The 22,957-nt window shown below is 40.7% G+C and overlaps 1 protein-coding gene across 3 annotated transcripts in view; it reads right to left on the bottom strand.

Annotated features, from left to right (window-relative positions):
* Impg2 (interphotoreceptor matrix proteoglycan 2) overlaps window positions 1–22,957 on the bottom strand; it is a 69,915-nt gene that overhangs the window by 15,301 nt on the left and 31,657 nt on the right. For 2 of the 3 annotated variants that reach the window (XM_017316970.2, NM_174876.3), the window contains 5 exons: window positions 21,690–21,748; window positions 14,824–14,844; window positions 6,106–6,350; window positions 4,205–4,290; window positions 240–549 (listed from right to left, as the gene is read on the bottom strand). In XM_017316970.2, coding sequence (XP_017172459.1) covers window positions 240–549; window positions 4,205–4,290; window positions 6,106–6,350; window positions 14,824–14,844; window positions 21,690–21,748 — 721 coding nt within the window. The remainder of the gene's footprint in view (window positions 1–239; window positions 550–4,204; window positions 4,291–6,105; window positions 6,351–14,823; window positions 14,845–21,689; window positions 21,749–22,957) is intronic. The other variant, XM_017316971.2, reaches the window with a different exon arrangement.

Genomic DNA, 22,957 nt, shown 5'->3' with positions numbered 1-22,957 from the left:
ATCTTCAAAATATCTTTTAATTGATTTCCACTTCACTTCCCCAAGTCCATTTGTTAAGATACAATGATTTTTATTTTCCATTCTGACTGATTAAATGTGTTTTTCTTCTCAAACTCAGGTTTTCCGAGCCATTTTCTCCCTAGTGAGTGCTATCATGTTTTCCTCTTCACTATAATCTCTTCAAAGTCCCTGTCCCCTGATTCAGTAAAGGATTATGAAGAGTGATTAAAGTTTCTCACCATCTTCTAATATGAACGATCCAGAAGTCCTTCCCTCAGGAGCCACAGGCAGGTCAGGCTGAAGCACTGCTGGGGTAACAGAATGAAGAGTCAAGCTGCTACCCCCTAAAATCTCTGGGAGAGAACTGAGGACCACCTTCGTGGGAGAAGCTAACTTGGAGGTAGACACTACGTCACGCAAAGCACTTTGTGACTGGAGTTCCCTGCCAGTGGCTGAGGGAGAACTGGAGCTGAAACCAAATGGTGAAATGGTGGTGGTGGTGGTGGTGGTGGTATCTGCTGAGAGCCATTCAGCTTGAAGGGTATTATCCTGGGGAGGGAGAGAAAGGCTAAATCATATCATAGAGAAAAGAGAGACAGAAATGGGTGCTCAATGCCCCAGTGTAGGGGGAGGGCAGGGCAGGGCAGGAGGATCAGAGTAGGTGGGTGGGGCAGCACCCTCATAGAGGCGGGGGGGGGGGGGGGAGGGGATAGGGCATTTCTGAAGGGGAGACCTGGAAAGGGGATAACATTTGAAATGTAAATAAAGAAAGTATTCGATCAAAAATTTTGTAATAAATAAATAAAGAAATAATGAAATGTCATATTGGATGGGAAAAACACAAGTTCTCTTGAAGCAAGAGTTCTGGAATCAGACCCCACTTCAGCTAGTTACTAGTCTGAAAATCGACTGAAAACCTGTGTGGTCACTCAAAGTTCACCTGTTAAAAGGGTGGGTGAAATATCATATTTAGAAGACACTAAACAAAGTGAATCCGTGAGACCGAATACTTATTCTTTGGCTTTGGATGTTTTGTTTTCTTCTATCATTTTAGTTTAAATGACTTTAAGTACACAGAAGTTATCTATACGTGCAACTTTCTGACAAAGACCTAAACACACTACACATAGTAGGAAGGGATAATTAACAGTTTTATCCATCGTTTCAAAAGATTTTTAATTAGGGGCCTTTAATATCATATCACAATTTTGTGTGGTTGTCTCAAATAAGAAGCCACACCCATGAAATTGTTACATGCCTCAAAGTACACTTTTCTCTTTCTCCCAACTTTGTATTAATATAGTGATAATCTTACTTCAACAGTAGGTTTCAGAAATAGAAAACATACAGAAACACAACACTTGGACATTCTATTGTTAAATCTTATTTTAAGAAATACTATGTAAAGAAAATTAAACAATGATTAAAGCATCCAATTTTAAACCTCAGAAGACTGTAGAGAATCATGTAATCCAATCACGACATGCATATTACAGGTACAGAAAAGATATCCATAAAAGCAAAACAGCCACAACAACAACCACGCCAGGGCTCTGGTTTTCTCGATACTGTTGTCCTCCCCTAGAGCTGAGATGGGTGGTTTCCCTATTTCTGTATCAATACCTGTTTCTAGTAACAAATTCATGTCATAAATTCTTTTTAATTTGATGTTTAATGGTATATTGGCCAATTTCACCAGTGCTAATTTCCATGTGAAGAACTCTACCTTAGTTTTTGAGACAGGGTTTCTTATTGAACCGATTGGCTAGACTAGCTCATCAGCAAACTCTGGGGCCCCTGTTGCACCCCTGTTCCAGCACTAGGATCATGGGTGAGCACTGCCACAATCTACTTTTTTATGTGGATGCCAAGAATATGGACAGAGTTCTTCAAGTTTGAGTTGCAGGCACTTTATGGACTGGCCTTTATGGTCATCTCCAGACCTTTACACTGTGCCTTTAAAATGCCATCACAAATACCTAGAGTTAGGAAAGCCCCCAGGATGGTTGAATAAGGAGAAGCAGAGCTGAGGATAACCTTGCCTTTCTATACCTCTATACTATGGATGGACTTCCAGGAGAGGAAGTATTGTGATGGGACAAGATAGGGCAGGGTTTCCTCCATCTTGTATTTCAGGACCATTTCCAAGTTTAACTAGAATCTGATCTCCTTGAGGGAGAATCTTATGGAAAACTACCCAACTATATTTTAAGAATCAAAGGTCAGGATGTATCCTAGTCTTTGTTAAAACTGTTTGTTTGTGTAGAACTTCTTCCAGTTAACCGGTCATCTTAACTGCCTGTTTGTGCAGAACTACCACCCTCCTCCCAGCTGGCTAACCTTAGCTTCTGTTAAAACTGCTTGCTTCCAACTGTTTACTCTGTGAAGCCCTCAGCAGTTGCCAAACAGGATGCCGGGATAGGGTCTCTGCCTTTAAAATCACCATGTCCTGGACTGTTCTGGACACTCAGGGCCACACCTGGGTCCCTGAACACTTGGGTGCGGTCCCAGCTGGCGGAAATAAAGACTTAATTGGCTATACAGTGTCTGAGTGGTCATCTCTGGTGAGCTCCCCGTAACACTGTGTCATCTTATTTGTTTAGAAATCTGTCTACTACCAGACTGGAAACGTCTCATAGAAAGGACCACACCTAATTCATTTTCGTTTCCCTGGTACTTGGCACATGACAAGCACAAAATAAATGTATTTCAATGGAGAGGTAAGCAAATTCATTAATGTACCATCTACCCCAAACCATCCTTTCTCTAAAACGGCTCTCAGTGAAAAGGTCATTTCCTATGATTCCACATCTCAAAGCTAGGGTGCTCAGTAAAACAGATGGCTATATAGATCAGGGGTCAAATAAGTCTGCTTTCTAAATTTCCATTGTTGTCCTGAAAATGTAGACAGCCTGAGCAAGTTGTATCTGTGCATTTAGATGTGTGTGTGTGTGTGTGTGTGTGTGTGTGTGTGTGCATGCGGGTAGCAATAATTAAAGAAAAAGATAAATTGCAAAGAGACTAAGACTATTACATGGGAGAGTTTTGAGGGGAGGCAGGAAAGAGGGAAGTTATATAATATTAATCTCAAAAAATAATTTTAAAACATTTCCCATTGCAATACTGATGCTAAGAAACAAGTATTTCAAACAGTTGGTATGACACACAAAAAAAGGACATTTTAAGAAAGCAAGAATGTGATCTGTGGATGCTGGTTAGGAAGAGAGTCCCCTCCTATGTCCCTGTGTCCAGGAGATCACTGAGCTATCTGAACATAAGGGGTCCTATGTTGGCATTGGGGATACCATCCTTGCCGCCTCAACCGCACTTGAGGAAGTGTTTTCTTCTCTCCTCGATATCTCCCTATAAGTAAGATACAGAGGGGAAAGAGGACAGTAAGAGCAAAAGGGAGAAAAGGGAGTTTATGTGCAAATGGAAATGCTTCACTCCAATTTGAAAGGAGAGCTGTGAGCAGGTAAGATGCCTCTTTAAGCAAAGATGCTCGCCAGTGACCTGAGCTCAATGGCCCTAAACCCACAAGAAAAGTAGAAGGAGAGAGCCATCTTCCCACCGTTGTCGTCTGACTGCCACACCTGTGTCACGATGTGTGCCCACTTGTGTGCATCCCCCACTTACATTATAGATACACGCACATACAATAACAATAAACAGTGAAATTTACTTAAGGGGGGTCTAATTTTAGAGTTCCTCTTGTTTTTCAGCTAGTCAATTTCTTTACTCTTTTCCCCCCTCCATACCCTATTATACTGCCATATCTCAACTTCCTTTAATATCTATAATCCTTGACATAAAATTTCTACTCTGAACTTAGGAACATCAATGTGTAGTCTTTCTACCAAAAAAAAAAAAATTTTTTTAATGGTTTCTAGGAAACTTAAAAAATAACTCAGTGGGTACTCACAGCTTCCATTAGCCCCAAACATGTATGCGCAACAAACAACTCTTCCCCAACACATGGAGCTTGGCAATGCAGACTTTATTTAACCACTGTGGAAGGGTTAAGTTTTCTGAGCCAATGCTTGGTCCCCTTGAGCTTACCACTGTGAGCAGTGATCCAGAGGACATGCAAATGGATGCTTGAAATGGGAGTAGCTTGGAAGACTTATAATACCAAAGTAAGCAGGAGGGATTGCAAAGGAGAGAGCTCTCAGGGCTGGGACTGGGATAAGGCACCACGGCTTACCAAAATAGAGGATGTTGTCACCTGAAGACTTGAACTTTGGGTGTTCCAAACTATGTCTTCTGTTTGGGGGAGCAAAACTCCTCTCACTGAGAAAAGACAATGTGTAAACAATGAATTCTGAGGCACTGCTGTATTTGTGATCCACACACTTGGCAGCACTTGTACACACACTCAACTGCAGGAAGAGACTGTTCCAAAGGTGTTACGGCAAATTAACATGGCCAAAGTAAACTGCTGTGCTCACAAAACTCAGTCCTTCCAACCCTGAGCCATAGCCTGATTGAATTAGTGTACAAACAAATTGCAAACCAAACTTAGAAATCTGTACCACAGGACAGACTGTCGGCCAATCAAAAAGCTGAACTTCCATGAGACCATGTTCAAATAAGGGAATGGTTCCCAATCTTCCTAATGCTGTGACCCTTTAATGTGGTTTCTCATGTTCTAGTGACACACACACCCCCAACACCACTATAAAATTTTTTGTTGCTACTTCCTAACTATAATTTGTTGCTGTCATGAATTGTAATATAAATATCTGCATTATTTGACCATCTTAGGTGACCCCTGTGAAGGGGTATTCGACCACCAGAGGGGTCACAGCCTACCAGTTGAGAACCACTGAAGTAAGGCAAAAGCTAGATTTTAAATAACCATGCTCCCTCTGTACTTTGCTCCTGTTTCTTTTTTGTTACTTCCAGTTTTCTATCCACACACATTATCTAGCCATACAGCAATTCTGGAGTATTGCAGAACACGTCTTGGGTCTCAGGACTGCATAACTCACAAATCATTCTTAGATCAATTACAGTGTGACATTTAACTTATCCTAACCTCTTCCTCTAAAAATTAATCACTAAGGCCAGCAAGATGGCTTAGTGGGAAAGCAAGACAACCTGAGTTCAACCTCCAGGTTCCAAATGGTACAAGGAATGAATAGACTCCCACAGATTGTCCTCTGACCTCCACACATACACTGTAGACTGAACATGCCCAAAGAGAGAAAAAAAGAGGAGAGGAGGGTGAGGGAGACAAGGGGGAGGAAGGAGAGAGGAAGAGAAAGAGAGGAAGGAAAGGACACAGAGAGAGAGGGAAAGAAAGAGGGGGAGGGAAAGGAGGAGAGGGGCGAGAGAGAGAGAGAGAGAGAGAGAGAGAGAGACATATTTTTCCACTTTAGCAACTGGTATCTTTCCTATTTTCTCCCTTCAGTAAAGTACATTGTGATGGATGTTTTCAAGGTTAAAGGATCCATAAAGTGAAGACATCATGGCAAAGCAAACAGAAACTGAGCAATGACAACAAATATGTTAGAACTTATTAGAAACTAGGCAATGACAACAAATAAGTTAGTTGTCTCTGATGAATTAAGATGATACAGTCGCTTGCCCATAAGCAAGCTTTGTCCTGGGATGACTGAGCGGAAGACCATTCTATCCTCCAAACCCACAGGGTCCCTCTCTCCTTTATGATCGTGATGACCCCTAATGGGATGTCCATAGCCATCACACCCAGCTCTCTCAGCCCACTTCCATTCGTTCTCCTCCTCTGTTCCAGCTCCTCAGTTCTTCTGCTGACTCATAAGCCTTAACCAAGTGGCCTTTTTCAACAGCTCACACTACAGTACCACAGCCTGTTGTAATTCACGTTTTCAAGCTCTCCTTTCCTTTATATCACACTTGGTTCCCATCCCTTTAAACTATTTCTAACTGCCGATCTGTTCTCCACTTTGCCCTGCTCTGTGACCTTCTATGGAGAATACTGCAAGAAGCCCATGACTAATCTATCCCAAATGAGTATAGGGCGGAAGCTCCATTTATCAGGATGGGTCCTGTCTTGTGCATCTTCACCACACTCTATTGAAAAAGGAAAAAAAAACATCACGAGTGATTTTTTTAACTCACCATTGATGAGCTGGAGAGACTTGGGATCTGGATTCAAAGAGGAATTTCCCATCAAAAAGTTCTGGTGCAGCGTCTCAGCGATATAATCTCTGAAGTTACTAATTGTATAGACAGCAGTGGGTTTATCATCCATCTCTACAAGGCCATGGTTTTCTACCTTGTTGGAGTGAAGGCTTATGAGGTCCCAGGTGGTATTGCTGATGGCTTCGCCATTGAAGGTAACTGCATAGTGAACATCTATCCCACTACAGGAACAGGAGGATAAATTAAGTTCCACTAAGAAAGCACAGAGAACTAGGAGTGGGTGGGTGGGGGAGTGGGTGGGAGACTTTTGGGATAGCATTGGATGAAATAAATACCCAAATAAATAAATAAATAAATAAATAAAAAGAAAGCACAGAGAAAGGCACTTTGGGTATATAAAGAACATTAGGCCAAGAGGGGGAGCATGTTAATAAAGCATGGATCCCATCAACATTCTCTGCAGACTCTGAGGAGCCCCTGACACTTCTTCCCCCTCACCAGAGTGGAAGGTTGTAGCTTTAATAGGACAAGAATTCTAAGGAAGCCAGAGTCAACCCTGCCATATTATCAGAAAGTTCTCTGTGTCCCACATTATCAACGGCTTCCTCTCTTTCAAAGCCAACTCCTTTCTTTTCACTAATTCCTGTCTTCCTTCTTTCCCTGTGTGAATAAATGTTCTTGGGGCAAACACATAAGTAGAGAGGCTGGTAGGCTAATTAGAACTTTAATAACATGGAGAGACTTGAATTGTACAAGTCCAGAGCCAAATTAATAGCATTTACTGCCCACCTTTGTGTGTGACCTGACACCTCTGTTACTATTAGATAAGTCCTTTGGAATGTACAAACAGACCCCTTAGTGCCTACCAACCCCAAAGCTAAGATTTCTCCCACTTTATCATACCCCACCTACTGATATTTCCACCACTGTATTTAATATATATGGTGATTTATGGCTTTCTTTGTTCTGATAATATGAAATTTTCATGAAACTACTGTCGTTGGAACATGGAATTTGCTGTAACCCAGATCTATGTTCCCAGGCCAGGGTCACTTATATTTGGCCTTAAAATGAGCTATTTCTTATCCTCTTTGAAAGATATTTCTTGCATCAAGACCTGTTACAATCTATACTTCCTGTTTAAAAAAGATATGCTAGTTCACTGAGATAGCTTAGATAATGAAGAAGCTTGCCGCAAAGCCTTAGGACCCGAGTGTAATTTCTGGACCCATGTAATGTGAAGGAAAGCACCAACTCCCACAAGTTGACTCTAACCTCTATATACATTCTATGCTATACACACATACACACATACATATCCATAACACACACATACACACCTTCTAACTCCTCCCCAAAGAACACAACATTTTTCTCATATCTCCTTATTATTGCTATCAAAAAAGTAATGTAATAAGCCAGAGCTACTTGTTGAGGAAGAAAATTTTTCAAACTTCAGGCAAGAAGTTAAATGTAGAAATAAAGCAACATATTTTTCTAATACAGAGAGATATGTATGTAGATGGATGGATGGATGGATGGATGGATGGATGGATGGATGGATGGATGGATAAATGAATGGATGGATAGATAGATAGATAGATAGATAGATAGATAGATAGATAGATAGATAGATAGATAGATAGATAGATAGATAAGCACTCTAGAATATGTTCTAAAATGACAGCTATGTGAATGTTCCAGGGGACCTACTTCTGAGTGACAACCCAGAGAATTTACAAGTCAGTAAATTTTAGGGCAAAACCTTAAAGGATGTTATCACATGATTTTTCTTTTGACCTGCTTACAACACTCTTATTTATTCAATGTATGTAACTTAAAAATCTTTATGGGCATTTTTTTTTGTTCTTTTGCTCTATTTTTTCTTCTAACTTTTTTTTCTGATTTCCTCATTAATAAACTAAGTGAAATAATAGTACATGCTAAAAGATAACTATCTACAAAGCTAGCTTTTTTTCCCCCACTATCCCTTCATACAAGCAAATGAAGAAAAGGTTTGATGGAATTGAGGAGGAAGAACAAATCAGCAACTGGTGGTGTGTTGTTTGCCATTTTCTTGGCCATTTGAAGAAATAATATGAGAAGATAAAGTTGAGAAACAGCTGGCAATGTGTCTTCTGGTCACTCCCTCACCCAGGCGTCTCTGACAACTGAACACAACAGTTTGTAAGTGTTCTCAATACTCTAGGCACCCACTGTGCCTTCATCTCACTTGGCCTTCACAATAAGCTTAGGAAAAGGTTTATCATCTTCAGAATATTGCTAAGGAAACAATATTAGGGTTTTTAAAAAGTTAAAGGGCTTCTTAAAATGTCACAACGAAGATGTGCTGGAGCTGCCCTCTCACCTCAGCACCGCATTGTGAACTGCTCAGCCTGCTCAAACTGTTACTGGGCTGTGTCATTTCGGGGGCATCTCTGTGCCAGTCACCATGCTGGCCTCCAGCCTGACTCTTCAAACAGCCTTCACATCTGGTATACAGGGGAAAAGAACTACCTTCCAAAAGCACACCACTTAAGCCAGATGGAGAATGGAAGACATCTATTTCAGACAATTCTGTGGCAGTGAACGACTCCCAACTCAAACCATAAAAACAGGCAGCGTCTTCCCATGAAGTTCCTTAAATATTCATGTGTATCTATGTAGATATGTATATGAGCATTCACATATGTGTGTGAGAATACACATACATGATGGAGTGTGTGCTTATGCAATCACAGTTGTCATCTCCTTGTAAAAGGATTTTGTTATTGTAACTGTCCTCTCTTAAGTGTCTACAATATCCAGCTTGGCACCTCATACTGAGACTTATCCAGTGTCTATTATATGAGCAGAAATGTAAATAGACAACAGGTTTGTCTTTATTTGACTCCAGAATAAGCTCTCTCATCCTTCTGGAGATGAGAGCTGTACTTTTGCATTAGCTTTGCTCTCTGGGGCTTCTTTGAAGGTATCCCCATACACTAAAGGCAAGTATCACAGACTACCCTGGTTTCATGATCATGGCCATCCAGATCACCCAACCTCCTCTGAGGCCAAGCATGCAAAAGAAACTTTTGATTATAACTCCTCACAGAGTTTCCTACGGGAAAAGAAAACTTGAGCCAGCCAACAGGAAGGCCACATTCTTGGTAGGTGCGGTTTCCATGTTAAAAAGATCAATCTGAAATTATCCTCTTTTGTGGTTTAAGAAGGGGAGAGTGGCCTTAAAAACTCCTTCCTTCCCATAAGTGCTGGCAAGTTGGCTAGTTTGGACCTGTCCTGATCAGCACAGTGCAGATGACACTCTATCTGTATGGAATGCCTGCAAGCAAGCAGACCTCTCCAGCCTTCCTTCCCCCATGACCATAGGTAAGCTCTAATTGATAACCTTGAGGAAAAGAAATCCTGGATTATTTCATTACTGTTTTCCTCACAGATCTGATAAACTGCCGCTCTAAGGGTGATTTAGAGCTCTTAAAAAATGATTAATAGATATTCCTGCAAGCAGACCTGCAGCCACACTCCAATTTAAAAAGATATCAAGGTAGAAGGGGAGAAAGGGGACTAGTGGGAATAAGGGGGGGTGGGGGGAATAAGGGCGTAAATACAATTGAAAGCCATTACGACATGTGTAAATCCTTCAAGCAACTGAAGCCTTTTAAGTTTTTACACTAAAATGTTCATCTGTGAATAGGTGTTCATCTTTCTTTTTAAGGAAAGAATTAGTGATGATCCCAAGGCATAAAACAGGAAGAGGGATGACTTCTGGTCAGAACTTAGCACATCACATGCCCCACTGCCGCTTGGGAAGCTCTGGTTGAGCAGAGCACAGGCACCACGTACTCTGCATGCTCACTTAATGACATGCCTATTTGCCCTAATCCACACATCCCGGCACACTCATGAACACACGTGCACACATCTTCTTCACCTACCTATTTCTTTTTGGCTTCAGCTTACTGCCCCCCTTCTCAGGGAGACTCTTTCTCACTGACAGCATGGACCATGCTCTATCTCCCTGGCCATCTGGACAGACACATTATTCCAAACGTGGGAATAATACATTCCAAGCATCCAGAACAATGCCTACCTCACAGTACCTCAATAAACACTTTGGAAAGAAATGATAAAGTGATTAATAATATAAACAGATATATTAGTGTCACTAATATAAACAGATAAGACATTTGGAATTCTTGCCATTTAGATGGCATTTCGTCTCTTAATCTGAAGTATTTTCTGACCCTAAATATAAAAGGAACAACTTTTCCCCTGCAGAGCATGTCTGTTTTCACCGTACATTTGTATCTTAGTACTCATTTAAGACAGTTTTCAGGCCATCCACTACTTGATAAAGATGCCATGCCTTCTACAAGCCTGGTGAACCACATCTGCATATCCAAAAAGGTGGGCTCCTTCTCACAGTATTTGTATAACCTATTAAACTTTCCTGTCGTGTTAGCATGAGTCTAAGGGAGGCGACAATGGTCACAATGAAAGAGAATGGGAAAAAGGAAGAAGAAAAGAAGCAGGGGAGAAATCAGTCTGGCGGTTCCTCAGAAAACTGGATATAGTACTACCGGAGGATCCAGCAATACCTCTCCTGGGCATATATCCAGAAGATGCCCCAACTGGTAAGAAGGACACATGCTCCACTATGTTCATAGCAGCCTTATTTATAATAGCCAGAAGCTGGAAGGAACCCAGATGCCCCTCAACAGAGGAATGGATACAGAAAATGTGGTACATCTACACAATGGAGTACTACTCAGCTATTAAAAAGAATGAATTTATGAAATTCCTAGCCAAATGGATGGACCTGGAGGGCATCATCCTGAGTGAGGTAACACATTCACAAAGGAACTCACACAATATGTACTCACTGATAAGTGGATATTAGCCCAAAACCTAAGATACCCAAGATATAAGATACAATTTCCTAAACACATGAAACTCAAGAAAAATGAAGACTGAAGTGTGAACACTATGCCCCTCCTTAGAAGTGGGAACAAAACACCCTTGGAAGGAGTTACAGAGACAAAGTTTGGAGCTGAGATAAAAGGATGGACCATGTAGACACTAGCATATCCGGGGATCCATCCCATAATCAGCTTCCAAATGCTGACACCATTGCATACACTAGCAAGATTATGCTGAAAGGACCATGATATAGCTGTCTCTTGTCAGAGTATGCCTGGGCCTAGCAAACATAGAAGTGGATGCTCACAGTCGGCTATTGGATGGATCACATGGCCCCCAATGAAGGAGCTAGAGAAAGTACCAAAGAAGCTAAAGGGATCTGCAACCCTATAGGTGGAACAACATTATGAACTAACCAGTACCCCGGAGCTCTTGACTCTAGCTGCATATGCATCAAAAGATGGCCTAGTCGGCCATCACTGGAAAGAGAGGCCCATTGGACACGCAAACTTTATATGCCCCAGTACAGGGGAACGCCAGGGCCATAAAAGGGGAGTGGGTGGGTAGGGGAGAGGGGGTGGGTGGCTATGGGGGACTTTTGGTATAGCATTGCAAATGTAAATGAGCGAAATACCTAATAAAAAATGAAAAAAAAAAAAAGAAGCAGGGGAGAGAGAAGAAGAGGAGGCAGCTATGCCAAACAGAACTGTAATGGCTGCCTCATTGGATGAAAACTTGGGCAAGGACAGTCAAGCATTTACTGGAAGCCTAGCATGTGCTTGCATGGCTTTTAAATGTTGAGGAGAAAAGATCATGAGAAATGTTCCTGGATGAGAAATTTATGCAAATCAGGAAGTCTGTGTTCGATTACCAACCTTGTCCTTTGCTGACAAAATATCATTTTGCCTCCCAGCATTTGCCTTGGTCATCTAAAGATACCATGTTTACCATAACATACATCTCTAGTAAGGATAAATTCATTAAGAAAGATAAAATGATTCTGAAAGATGCTGTAATTTATTAACATATTTTTGTCTTGAAACAAGAACTCAAGGAAATAGTTGTAATACCAAGAAACCGTGCATTCTTAAAGCCAAGAGCTTCACTGTGACCCAGGAAAGCTGCATTCTGGCAAGCAATGAAACACAGAGACTGCTCAGCATGGGGGATAATTTTTTTTAAAAATTCAAGAGGCCAAGAAAGTCCATGAAGGGGTAGACAGACATTTTTGATTGAAGAAAGCTGTGCTGGCCCAAGGAAAGTGAGTCAACCAAGGCCGCAGCAGTGCGTTTCAGTCTGAATCACCCAGGAGACCATCAGTTAGGGATCAGTCATATGGACAAGAAGTTCAACCTTTCTTCTTCACCCTGGCTGCCCCAATTGGCGAGTTGGATGTGTGTATTTTTAAAATGGAGAGTAGTGGTACTCCACATCATCACGCAAGCTAAGTAAGAGTATTTCAGAGGGCTAGAGAAATAGCTCAGGGTTAACTGTTCTGCCAGAGATCCTGAGTTCAATTCCCAGCAGCCACATGATGGCTCACAACCATCTGTAGTGGGATCTGATGTCCTCTTCTTGTGTGTCTGAAGACAGCTATAGGTTCTTGTATACACAAAATAAATACATCTTTATTAAAAAAAAAGTATTTCTCCAGTGTTGTTTCTTCTGGGGAGCTAACATTAAGACATGGGTAGGTTAGACTGATATTTTATCCGTTCTTTTCAAATTGATTCTACTAAGTTTGCATAATAAGTAGGAATTGCACACGTTAAAAAGCAAGTCAAAAATTTCACATGTATCTAAATGCTGATGGCAAAGGAGGACAGAGTATGTATTCTTTATTTCTGTTCCATAGTCGTTCATGCATAACGTGGTATATCAGTGTATCAAATTTACAAATATATTCAATCAATTAATTGATACTACCTGATAACACTGAAAAATTTTGGAAACTGTGCCTAAGCTTGCATTTTATCAAAAAATAATGACTTTATATTTAATTGTTTTCTGTGTTTTTGTATGTGTTAGCAGAACTGTTAGATCTCAGTAAATGGCTACCATCCTTTCAGTACTAGGGGTAGTCTCAAGAGAAGAAGAAGAAGAAGAAGAAGAAGAAGAAGAAGAAGAAGAAGAAGAAGAAGAAGAAGAAGAAGAAGAAGAAGAAGAAGAAGAAGAAGAAGAAGAAGAAGAAGAAAAGGAGGAGGAGGAGGAGGAGGAGGGAGGGGAGGAGGAAGAGGAGAGGAGAGGAGAGGAGAGGAGAGAAGAGAGGACTTCCACCCTATGCATTTCTAAAAGACAAAACCCAGAACTTAGTCATTTTTCTATGCGTGGAGTCTGCCCAGTAACAACGCATTTCACAAATACTTGTCAAAATAATGTGAAGAAGATCAGAAAGTCCTTTTCAAGCCAAGATATTCTTGTCATCCTTAGGTGTTTATTGGGTATTGGTTCCAGTGACCTCCCTCATCTCATGTGTGTCAAATTCCATGGTGTCCAAGCTCCTTGTTTACAGTGGAATAGCCACTACACACATCCTCCAACTTACTTTAAATCAGTAGATCTCAACCTTCCTAATGCTGCAACCCTTTAGTATAGTTCCTCATGTTGTGATTACCCACACACACCTTAAAATAATTTTATTGCTACTGTAATTTTGCTAGTTATGAATCATCATGTAAATATATGATATGTAGGATATCTGATAAGTGACACCCCAAAGGGGTCACATACCATAGATTGAGAATCACTGCTTTAAATCATCTATAGAATGCTACTCAATCTAATTACTGTATATAAATACTTTTTATTATCTGAAGCATAATGGTTATCAAAAAAGCCTATATATATATTCAGTATAGATAAAAAGGTCTTTATCATCTTTGTTTTTGTTTTGTTTTGTTTTATAATGTTTTCATTATCAGTTGGCTAAATCCGAAAATACAGAAATCAAAGATGCCAAGATGACTGTACAATGAGGAAATGATAATGTAATCTCTAAACACTTCTACAGTCAGCCTATGAATTTGCTTCATAGACTCCATTTGTGTCTACCAGGCTTCTAAGAGAGGCAAATTATAAGTAAATTATGAATCCATAGAGAAAACCAACCCCTTTCATAAAAGGGGTATTGGTTGTGTCTTTACAGTGTGCTTCCTAAAAGTTCAAGAACAGTTAAGTTTTACAAATGAACTGCATTAACTCTCAGTGCTATCACCTTCATTAAGTGCACCTTAAAGTGCATCTAATTTTATTATTTAATGGCACAGGGGACTTGAAAGTATGTTTGCTAATGGGCTTTACTCCTACTTTAACTCATTGTTTAAATTACCAGTCAGCTAGGAGAGAACTTCAGCCTAATGTCTATGGAATTCCTATTTCAGTGTTCATAAAATGGTTTTTGTCTTGGCAAGTTTGTGTATTTTGTTTGTCTGAACAGAGAAATTCACTCTGAGACCTAGGCTGGCTTTGAACTTGCAATCGTACTACTACCTTGGCCTCACAAGGACTCAGGCTACAGGTATGTACCAGCACACCCAGTGAATAAATAAAGCTTCACTGGAGAGCTATGCTCTCTAGTGTACAGTGCATCACCTGTGTCTACTCTCGCCCAGTAGCATTGAGAAGTTACAATAGGGAAGCTATGGTCTTCAAAAGCTACAACTTCTGTCATGGCATTTTGTATGATACAGGGAGAGACTGGAGAACTGAGCCTGTACCCTAACACTAGATGCTGACAATGGACAACATAGAAAGTAGCACAAGGGACTTTACCTGTCATTTTCCTCCGGGGCCCTGAAAAATAACAAAAATATCAATTAGAGCTCAATTGCCTTTCTAATTGTCACATAATTCATCACTGTGCAGATTTCATCACCGTTCAAGTCACACGGCTCAAAATGCCTTCTCAAGTGAAATACACCAAATTAGGTCTACTGTGTTAGAAGTCAAAAGAAAGAGAGAGAGAGAGAGAGAGAGAGAGAGAGAGAGAGAAGAAGGAAGGAAGGAAGGAAGGAAGGAAGGAAGGAAGGAAGGAAGGAAGGAAGGAAGGAAGGAAGGAAGATAGGAAGAGAGAGAGATGAAAGGGAAGGGAAGGGAAGGGAAGGGAAGGGAAGGGAAGGGAAGGGAAGGGAAGGGAAGGGAAGGGAAGGGAGGGAGAGGGGGAGGAAGGGAGGGAGGGAGGTAAAAGAAAGAAAGAGAGAGAAAAGAAAGTGAATTTGAGTCCAGGCTGTAGTTCCAGGACAGGCAGACCTACATAGAAAGACCCTGTCTAGAAATTTTTTAAAAATTTAAAAAGATTTAAAAAGTAATGAAGGTTAAAAAAAAAAGGAAGCCATTTAAAGGCAATGATTTTTAGACTTGTTTCAATTACCCTAAAAGTACTTCACAAATATGTAATTTATCTCTTTGTTAAATAACCACTTTGGTAGATCATTAGAAGACTTTGGTTGTTGGCATTAAAATTAGAAAATTGGACATAGTACTACCAGAGGATCCAGCAATACCTCTTCTGGGCATATATCCAGAAGATGTCCCAACCAGTATGAAGGACACATGCTCCACTATGTTCATAGCAGCCTTATTTATAATAGCCAGAAGCTGGAAAGAACCCAGATGCCCCTCAACAGAGGAATGGATACAGAAAATGTGGTACATTTACACAATGGAGTACTACTCAGCTATTAAAAAGAATGAATTCATGAAATTCCTAGGCAAATGGATGGACCTGGAGGGCATCGTCCTGAGCGAGGTAACCCAATCACACAATATGTACTCACTGATAAGTGGATACTAGCCCAAAACTTAGTATACCCAAGATATAAGATACAATTTGCCAAATGCATGAAACTCTAGAAGAATGAAGACCAAAGTGTGGACACTGTGCCCCTTCTTAGAATTGGGAACAAAACACCCATGGAAGGAGTTACAGAGACAAAGTTTGGAGCTGCGACAAAAGGATGGACCATCTAGAGACTGCCTTATCTAGGGATCCACCCCATAATCAGCTTCCAAACGCTGACACCACTGTATACACTAGCAAGATTTTGCTGAAAGGACCCAGATATAGCTGTCTCTTGTGAGACTAGGCAGGGGCCTAGCAAACACATAAGTGGATGCTCACAGCTATTGGATGGAGCACAGGGCCCCCAATGGAGGAGCTAGAGAAAGTATCCAAGGAGCTAAAGAGATCTGCAACCCTGTAGGTGCAACAACATTATGAACTAACCAGTACCCAGGAGCTCTTGACTCTAGGTACGTATGTATCAAAAGATGGCCTAGTCGGCCATCACTGGAAAGAGAGGCCCATCGGACACACAAACTTTATATGCCCCAGTACAGGGGAACGCCAGGGCCAAAAAAAATGAGAATGGGTGGGTAGGGAAGTGGGGGGGGGAGGGTATGGGGGACTTTTGGGATAGCATTGGAAATGTCATTGAGGAAAATAAGTAATAAATAAAAAATAAAAATAAAAAAAAATTTAAAAAAAGAAATGTCAGGCTGGAGAGATGGCTCAGTAGTTAAGAGCCAGAGGACCTGAGGTCAGGTCTTAACACCCATATCAGGCAGCTCATAACCTAGTTTCTAAGGAGCCAATGTCTCTGGCTTCTACAGGTATTAGTTAATTCATGTGTTCATAGCCAAATGCAGCTGCACATGTATATATGAATAAAAATAAATCTTTGAGAAAAGTACACAACACCAATATTTTTCAAAAAATGTCCTTTGGGCAATGCAATGTAGAATCGAAGAAAAACAGACATATAGATCTGTTTCAGAACTTAATTTTTAAAATAGAAAGATTAATCCTATAGTTCCTTACGGAGTAAAAGACAAATGAAAAATGAACTTTTTTTTCTAGAATAACAAACAAAATAGAACAATAATCTTGAAACATTAAAGGAAGTTATTTTCCAAGCATAACCCCACTCCTAATCAAACTATTATTGACCTGGGACTGACCTAAGGAGACAGTTTTCAAGCACACACACAAATGTCAAGGAATTCTCTCCCACATTGTGCTGTGCTCCACAAAACTAAAGAAGCCAATGAAGAAAAGAGCTCACCTACACAGGTTGGCTAGAGGCCCCTCACATATACATCACAGAGGATTGCCTTGTCTGGCCTCAGTGGGAGAGGATGTGCCTAATCCTATAGAGACTTGATGCCCCAGTGAGGTGGAATGCCGGGGGGGGGGGGGGGGGGGGGGGGGGTGCTCTCAGAAGTGAAGGGAAGGGGAGATGAGGGGGAGAACTATGAATGGGGACAGGAGGGAGGGCAACATTTGGAATGCAAATAAATAAAATAATTAATAAAAAATAAATTAGAGCTTACGTCAGCCAAGAGAGAGCGCAACAGTGTCTCAGAGATTGTCTCATGAGTCCCACGAATAAGGGCAAGTTGATTGTTTGACAAACTGGTCTCTCAAGAGAAGCAACTCAAAGAAAGCAGAAACCTAACTGGCTGTCATCAAAGTCCCATGTTCAGAGAACCATTCAAGGGCTGGAGTTCCTTTTGTCTTAGTCACTCATCCAGATTATTGTATTTCCCTGTGTGTTCCAAGCCCAAGGACATATCTGCAGTCTAGCTTGTGGAAAATGGCCTGCAGGAATTCAGAGAAAACAAGAGAGTACTGCCTCTACTCTTTCACCCTCAGTGGATAAGCCGCTAAGAAGAGAGGTGATGAAGCCGTCTCCAGCTACACAATCGTGGGACTAACATGAATCATCTTACTGCAAAGGCGGACCCTGCAATACCACGTCTGTGTAGAGAGCAGTCAGTTCAGATTGAACTGTTTTGAAAACTTGTGAATGAGAACATGTCAGTTCGTACATCCAAGAGCGTTCTTCCTTCAGAAGGATCCATAGGCATAGTGGAAATCAACAGAAATACATTTTCAGTGGCATCCACTATGAGTTTACATGATGCTGAATGAAACAATATAAAATGTGTACCTCACATAAATAGATATGACAGCCTGAGTAGTTCTCCCTCAAGCAACATCCTGGCAGGAGCCGTGACTTTCATGAGCTCAATTCAAAAAAAAAAAAAAAAAAACCTATGTGTATATTCCCAAACAGGAGAATTGTTACTCTATAAAAAACATTAGTGTTGGGCTGGAGAGATTAAGAGCACTGACTGCTCTTCCAGAGATCTTGAGTTCAATTCCCAGCAACCACATGGTGGCTCACAACCATCTGTAATGGGATCCGATGCCCTCTTCTATTGTGTCTGTAAACATCTAAAGTGTAATATATATATATATATATATATACATATATATATATATATATATTCACATGTTAGTGTTTTCATAGACTATCTTTGTAAAAATATGGTGCTACATGCACTCCAGTAGTGACTCACGTGACAGGCCTAGAAACCTGGACACAGTCCCGAGGCTAAAAGTTCATGGAAACTTAGTCTCCTGGAACCTTGGCATTCCCATATCCAATAATTTACCATGGTCTAGGAAAAAGGAGGGTTGTGGCTTAAGGAGGAACTATAGTAGTGCATTATTCATGAAAAGGTCTGCTAGAGCAGAACCCCCTGGTGCAAGCTTTCACAAGGCTCAAAAGAATAGCATTGTGACTAGGTTGCGAAATCCTCTCCTAGCCCCTGTCATTAGCTGACTCTAGGCAGGGCTGCTTTTATCTTAACTGTAAACATTGCCTGGTTCCTGCCAGTCCTTTCAAGGCATTCCTCTGTTTTGTGTCACATAACTTCAATGTACCTTGCCTGCTGTGGCACCCTACTTCTTTGTTTTCTTCTATATTATAAATATCTGATGCTAACTTTGACAAAATTACATTCAGACACACACTCTCTGTGTGTCCATGTCTGTTTGTCATCCGAGCCAACTCCTTGCTCGCCTGTAACCCGAACCCTGAGTTTTCCTGCGGATTGAGGACCCGACTGAGGTCCATCTGCAGCATATGAGAGGCTGCTAACAGGTTGCTTATCAAAAGGAGAAGTGGTTCTGTTTTTCCTATCCACCACTCTGTTTTCCTTTTGATCTGTATATGGTATGTATTTAATTCCATTCATGGAAATAATAAAATTCATTCCTAATTTTAAAAAAGTAAGTACATACAAATCCTGCCAGCAATTCTAATTCTAGCAATGTATTATACAGATTTACCACAGTGATTTTTTTTTTTTTTGGTTAAAAAAAAGGAAAAAACAACCCAAATATTTAATTGTAAGAGAATGATGAGATTAACCACGAACATATACACCATATATTCCTCCTCAAAGAACAATATACAAAGGAAGCCAAGTGAGGTGGGAGGGAAGGGGGAGATCTGGGAGGAGTTGGGGGGGGGGGCAAATATGCTCAAAATGCCTGAAATTCTCAAAGGATAACAATCATAATACATGTATAAAAATGGACGAAAACCAAAAATTCTGATTAGCAATATGTCTAAGTGATTAACTGCAATCTTTGGCTCTTAGCCTTGCAGCTTGGTTTCAAAAGAAAATTAAAATATTTTTCGAGGAAGAAAAAAAAAAAGAAAAGAAGTCCAAATGGCATGACATTAAAATTAAATGGCTTAAATGTGGAAAAAGAAAAGAGAGTAAAAAGGGGGTGGGGTCTGGGGAAGTGGGTGGGGTCTGGAGAAGTGGGTGGGGTCTGAGGAAGGGGGTGGGGTCTGGGGAAGTGGCTCATTGGTTAAGAGCACTGGATGCTTTTCCAGAGTACCCAGGTTCAATTCTCAGCACCCACATGGCAGCTCTCAACTGTCTTTAACCCCAGTTCCAGGGGATCCCACACCCTCACTTAGGCATGCATGCAGGTCAAACACCAATGACCATGTAATAAAAAAGTAAATATTAAAAAGAAAGCCAAAAAAAGATGACTTTCAACTATGTAATGTATAATAATGTAATTGTAATGACTTATAATTACAAGTATTAGGCAGTCAGTAAGGGTCATACCAGCTAGCCTACAGGACATGGCACAGCTTCCGATGTTTGCTTACTTAACAGGAATCAAACAGAACTTCTTAGTCTAGAGACGTTCTCAGCAGTTAGGAGCACTAGCTGCTTTTCCAGAGGACGCTGATTGGATGTCCAGCACCCACATCTTGGCTTATAACTGCCTGTAACTCTAGTCCCCAGAGATCTGACATCCTCTTTTAGTGTCTAGGGGGACTGCACACATGTAGTGCACAGACACATAGGTAAAACATCCATATTCACAAAATAATAAATTTTTTGTTAAAAATAGTTCTCCTACTCCTGAAACTGTGCTAAGTATTTCACGAACTTAATTCACTTACTCCTCACTAGATTCATTAAGGACTGCCAATATCCACACTGCATGTAAAGAGACTACGGAAGAAAGACACTATTGATTTACCCAAAGTACCAAGAAAGCATTTTTAATAAAGCAGGACTCACAGGTAAATTCATTCTATACAGAGCAAAAGTTGAGATCGAGTAATACACTAAGAACCATACAATCCAAGGTGCACAGGCTGTATTCCAAGCCAGACAAGCTGGACAAGATGGATCAACAGCCATGTTGTGTCACATGCTACCAAATGAGTGAGATCTTCAAAGGCCCTCCTTCTGGTAATCATGAAGAAACATTATGTGAACATGGTCGCGGGTCAACTAGAAGGGCTGTTGTGGCATGAGGTCAGGTAGATAGTTACCCTCTCTGCCCTAAGTAGCTGTGTGCCCTCGGGTCAATAATTTCTATTTTCTCTGCCACATGAACACACACATACACACAGTGAAACACATCTATATACATATATATGTATGTATATATATATATATATATATATATATATATATATATATATATACATACTCATGTGCAAACACATACACACACATGCATACACACACATATACACAGTCACACACACACATATGCATACTCACAAACATTCGAACACACACATGCTCACACACATTCATACACATGCATCACACATGTACACACACGAGTGAGCACACACACACACACAGAAGCACACTACAAGTGCTACATAGACACTCGCTGTTATTGTTGCCACTGTGTGTCCTGCTGAGAATGTTCAGGCCAGCCCCAACCCACCTCCTTATATCCAACAACTGGGCAAGGGCTATGGCCAGTTCCCTTGGTGGGAGACTCATGCAAGGAGCTTAAGAACGAGCACTAAGATACAAACTATTTTGTTTCAAAACCTCTCTTCCACCCTCAGGTGAGAACTGCTTGTCCACAGTAGGCAAGTTCAATCCTTCAAACCTGTTCCTTCCTCTGGAAAGGGAGGGCTGGAAGTGTCTGCTCTGAGGATTGACAGTCACCTCACTACAACCTTGAGAAGCGCCAGAAAAGGCCTGAAGTCATTTTTAGTCTGGCTCCAACCAGGGTCCAGAGGCAAAGGAGAGCTCTGTAACTTGTAACACAAAGCCTCGATTCTTACTGTGGTCTACCCTACAGGCCAAGCTACAACTCCATGATACATCGCTTTGCTCTCATTAGCTCAGTTGCATCTGTATCAGGCTAGTGTTGGGATACTAATTTACCACAAGGAACGCTATTATAGCACTCCAATCACATGCTGCTAGAATACGAGATGGACACCAGGCTTTTCCATTCAAAGAGCAGCACTGTGCACATGCATTTTCAGAGCGTATCTCTTTACCTGAATTCCAGAACACGGATGCCCTTGTAGCCAGGTAACCCTGTGAATGCTTTTTCAACCTGTTAAGAAAACGAAAATAAAGATGGCAACTATGTAGAATATGCAAATATATATTTCAGATGCTTTACAGAGCAGAATAAAAAACAGACTCTTATCTTAAAATTATCAGAGCTAAAGATATCTTACAATTATCAGAGCTTGTACACATAGATTAAAAAGTGACCATGATTACAATCGTGATAGAAAATAGTGTCTGCCACAAGACTGTCATAATTGCTTTGCCATTTTGTCTTTTATGATTTTAATGTGCTTTAATTTTATTTTTTAATTTATGAAAAGCATACTTTAATACACTCTAATAGTACTTGTATAACAGCATTTTTAAATGTCCCTGTCCCAGTTGGGAAGCTGGGTTCAGCTAGCACCCTGGCAGAGTTGAGTGTCTGTTTTCTGTAAGTGTGAACATGTCTGAGAGTGTCTGCTTCCTGTCTCCACATCACAAGAGAACTAGGAACACATTCAGCATTCAAAAAAAAAAAAAAAAAGTCTACAAGGCCCAAAATTAAGAAGCAGTGGCCAGATAACTCCATTGGTTAAAATATCAATTTATAAGCGTCACATCTATGAAAGCTGGGTTTAATACCAAGCCTTTAAAAAGCCACCACATCTTTCCATCAGAGCTCAGTGACTAGAGAGAGAGACAGAATGCCAGACTGGGAATCTAAAAATAATCTAATTATATTAAAATATGTGTTTAAACAAAAGTTAATATTTAATCCATAATAATCCCAAGGGTGGCTTACCAGGTGGATGAGTTTGGGGCTGACACAAGAACATAGAAATATTAGGGGCCATAGAGACTTCTCCTTTAACTGCATTTCACAAAATCAGGGGAGTAGTGCTTTTTAAAATCTTGGTTCACTGCAGATCTTCTTAGTTCAAAAACAAAGAATTCAAGGGGCTATTAAAACGGCTCAGTCAATAATGCCCCTACCATGCAAGCATGAGTGCCTGAGTTTGAGTCCCAACACCCACATGGAAAAGCCTGGAATTCCAGGGCCGGGAAGGGAGAGACAGGAGGATCTCTGAGGCTTGCTGGCCATCCTAAATGGGCAAGCTCCTGGTTCAAAAATACATCCTGTCTCAAAAATTAGGAAGCTTCTAACCAATTCCTCATAATGTCAGGGAGTACAATTTTTAAAATCTTGGTTCACAGAAGGTCCTGTTTAAAGAATTCAAGAACAGCTGGCTCAGAAGCTTCTCAAAAG

This window comes from Mus musculus, chromosome 16 (genome assembly GCF_000001635.26).
Source record: "Mus musculus strain C57BL/6J chromosome 16, GRCm38.p6 C57BL/6J".
Lineage (NCBI taxonomy): Eukaryota > Metazoa > Chordata > Mammalia > Rodentia > Muridae > Mus > Mus musculus.
Note: the sequence above shows the minus strand (reverse complement) of the source record. Positions and strands in the feature narration are given on the sequence as shown.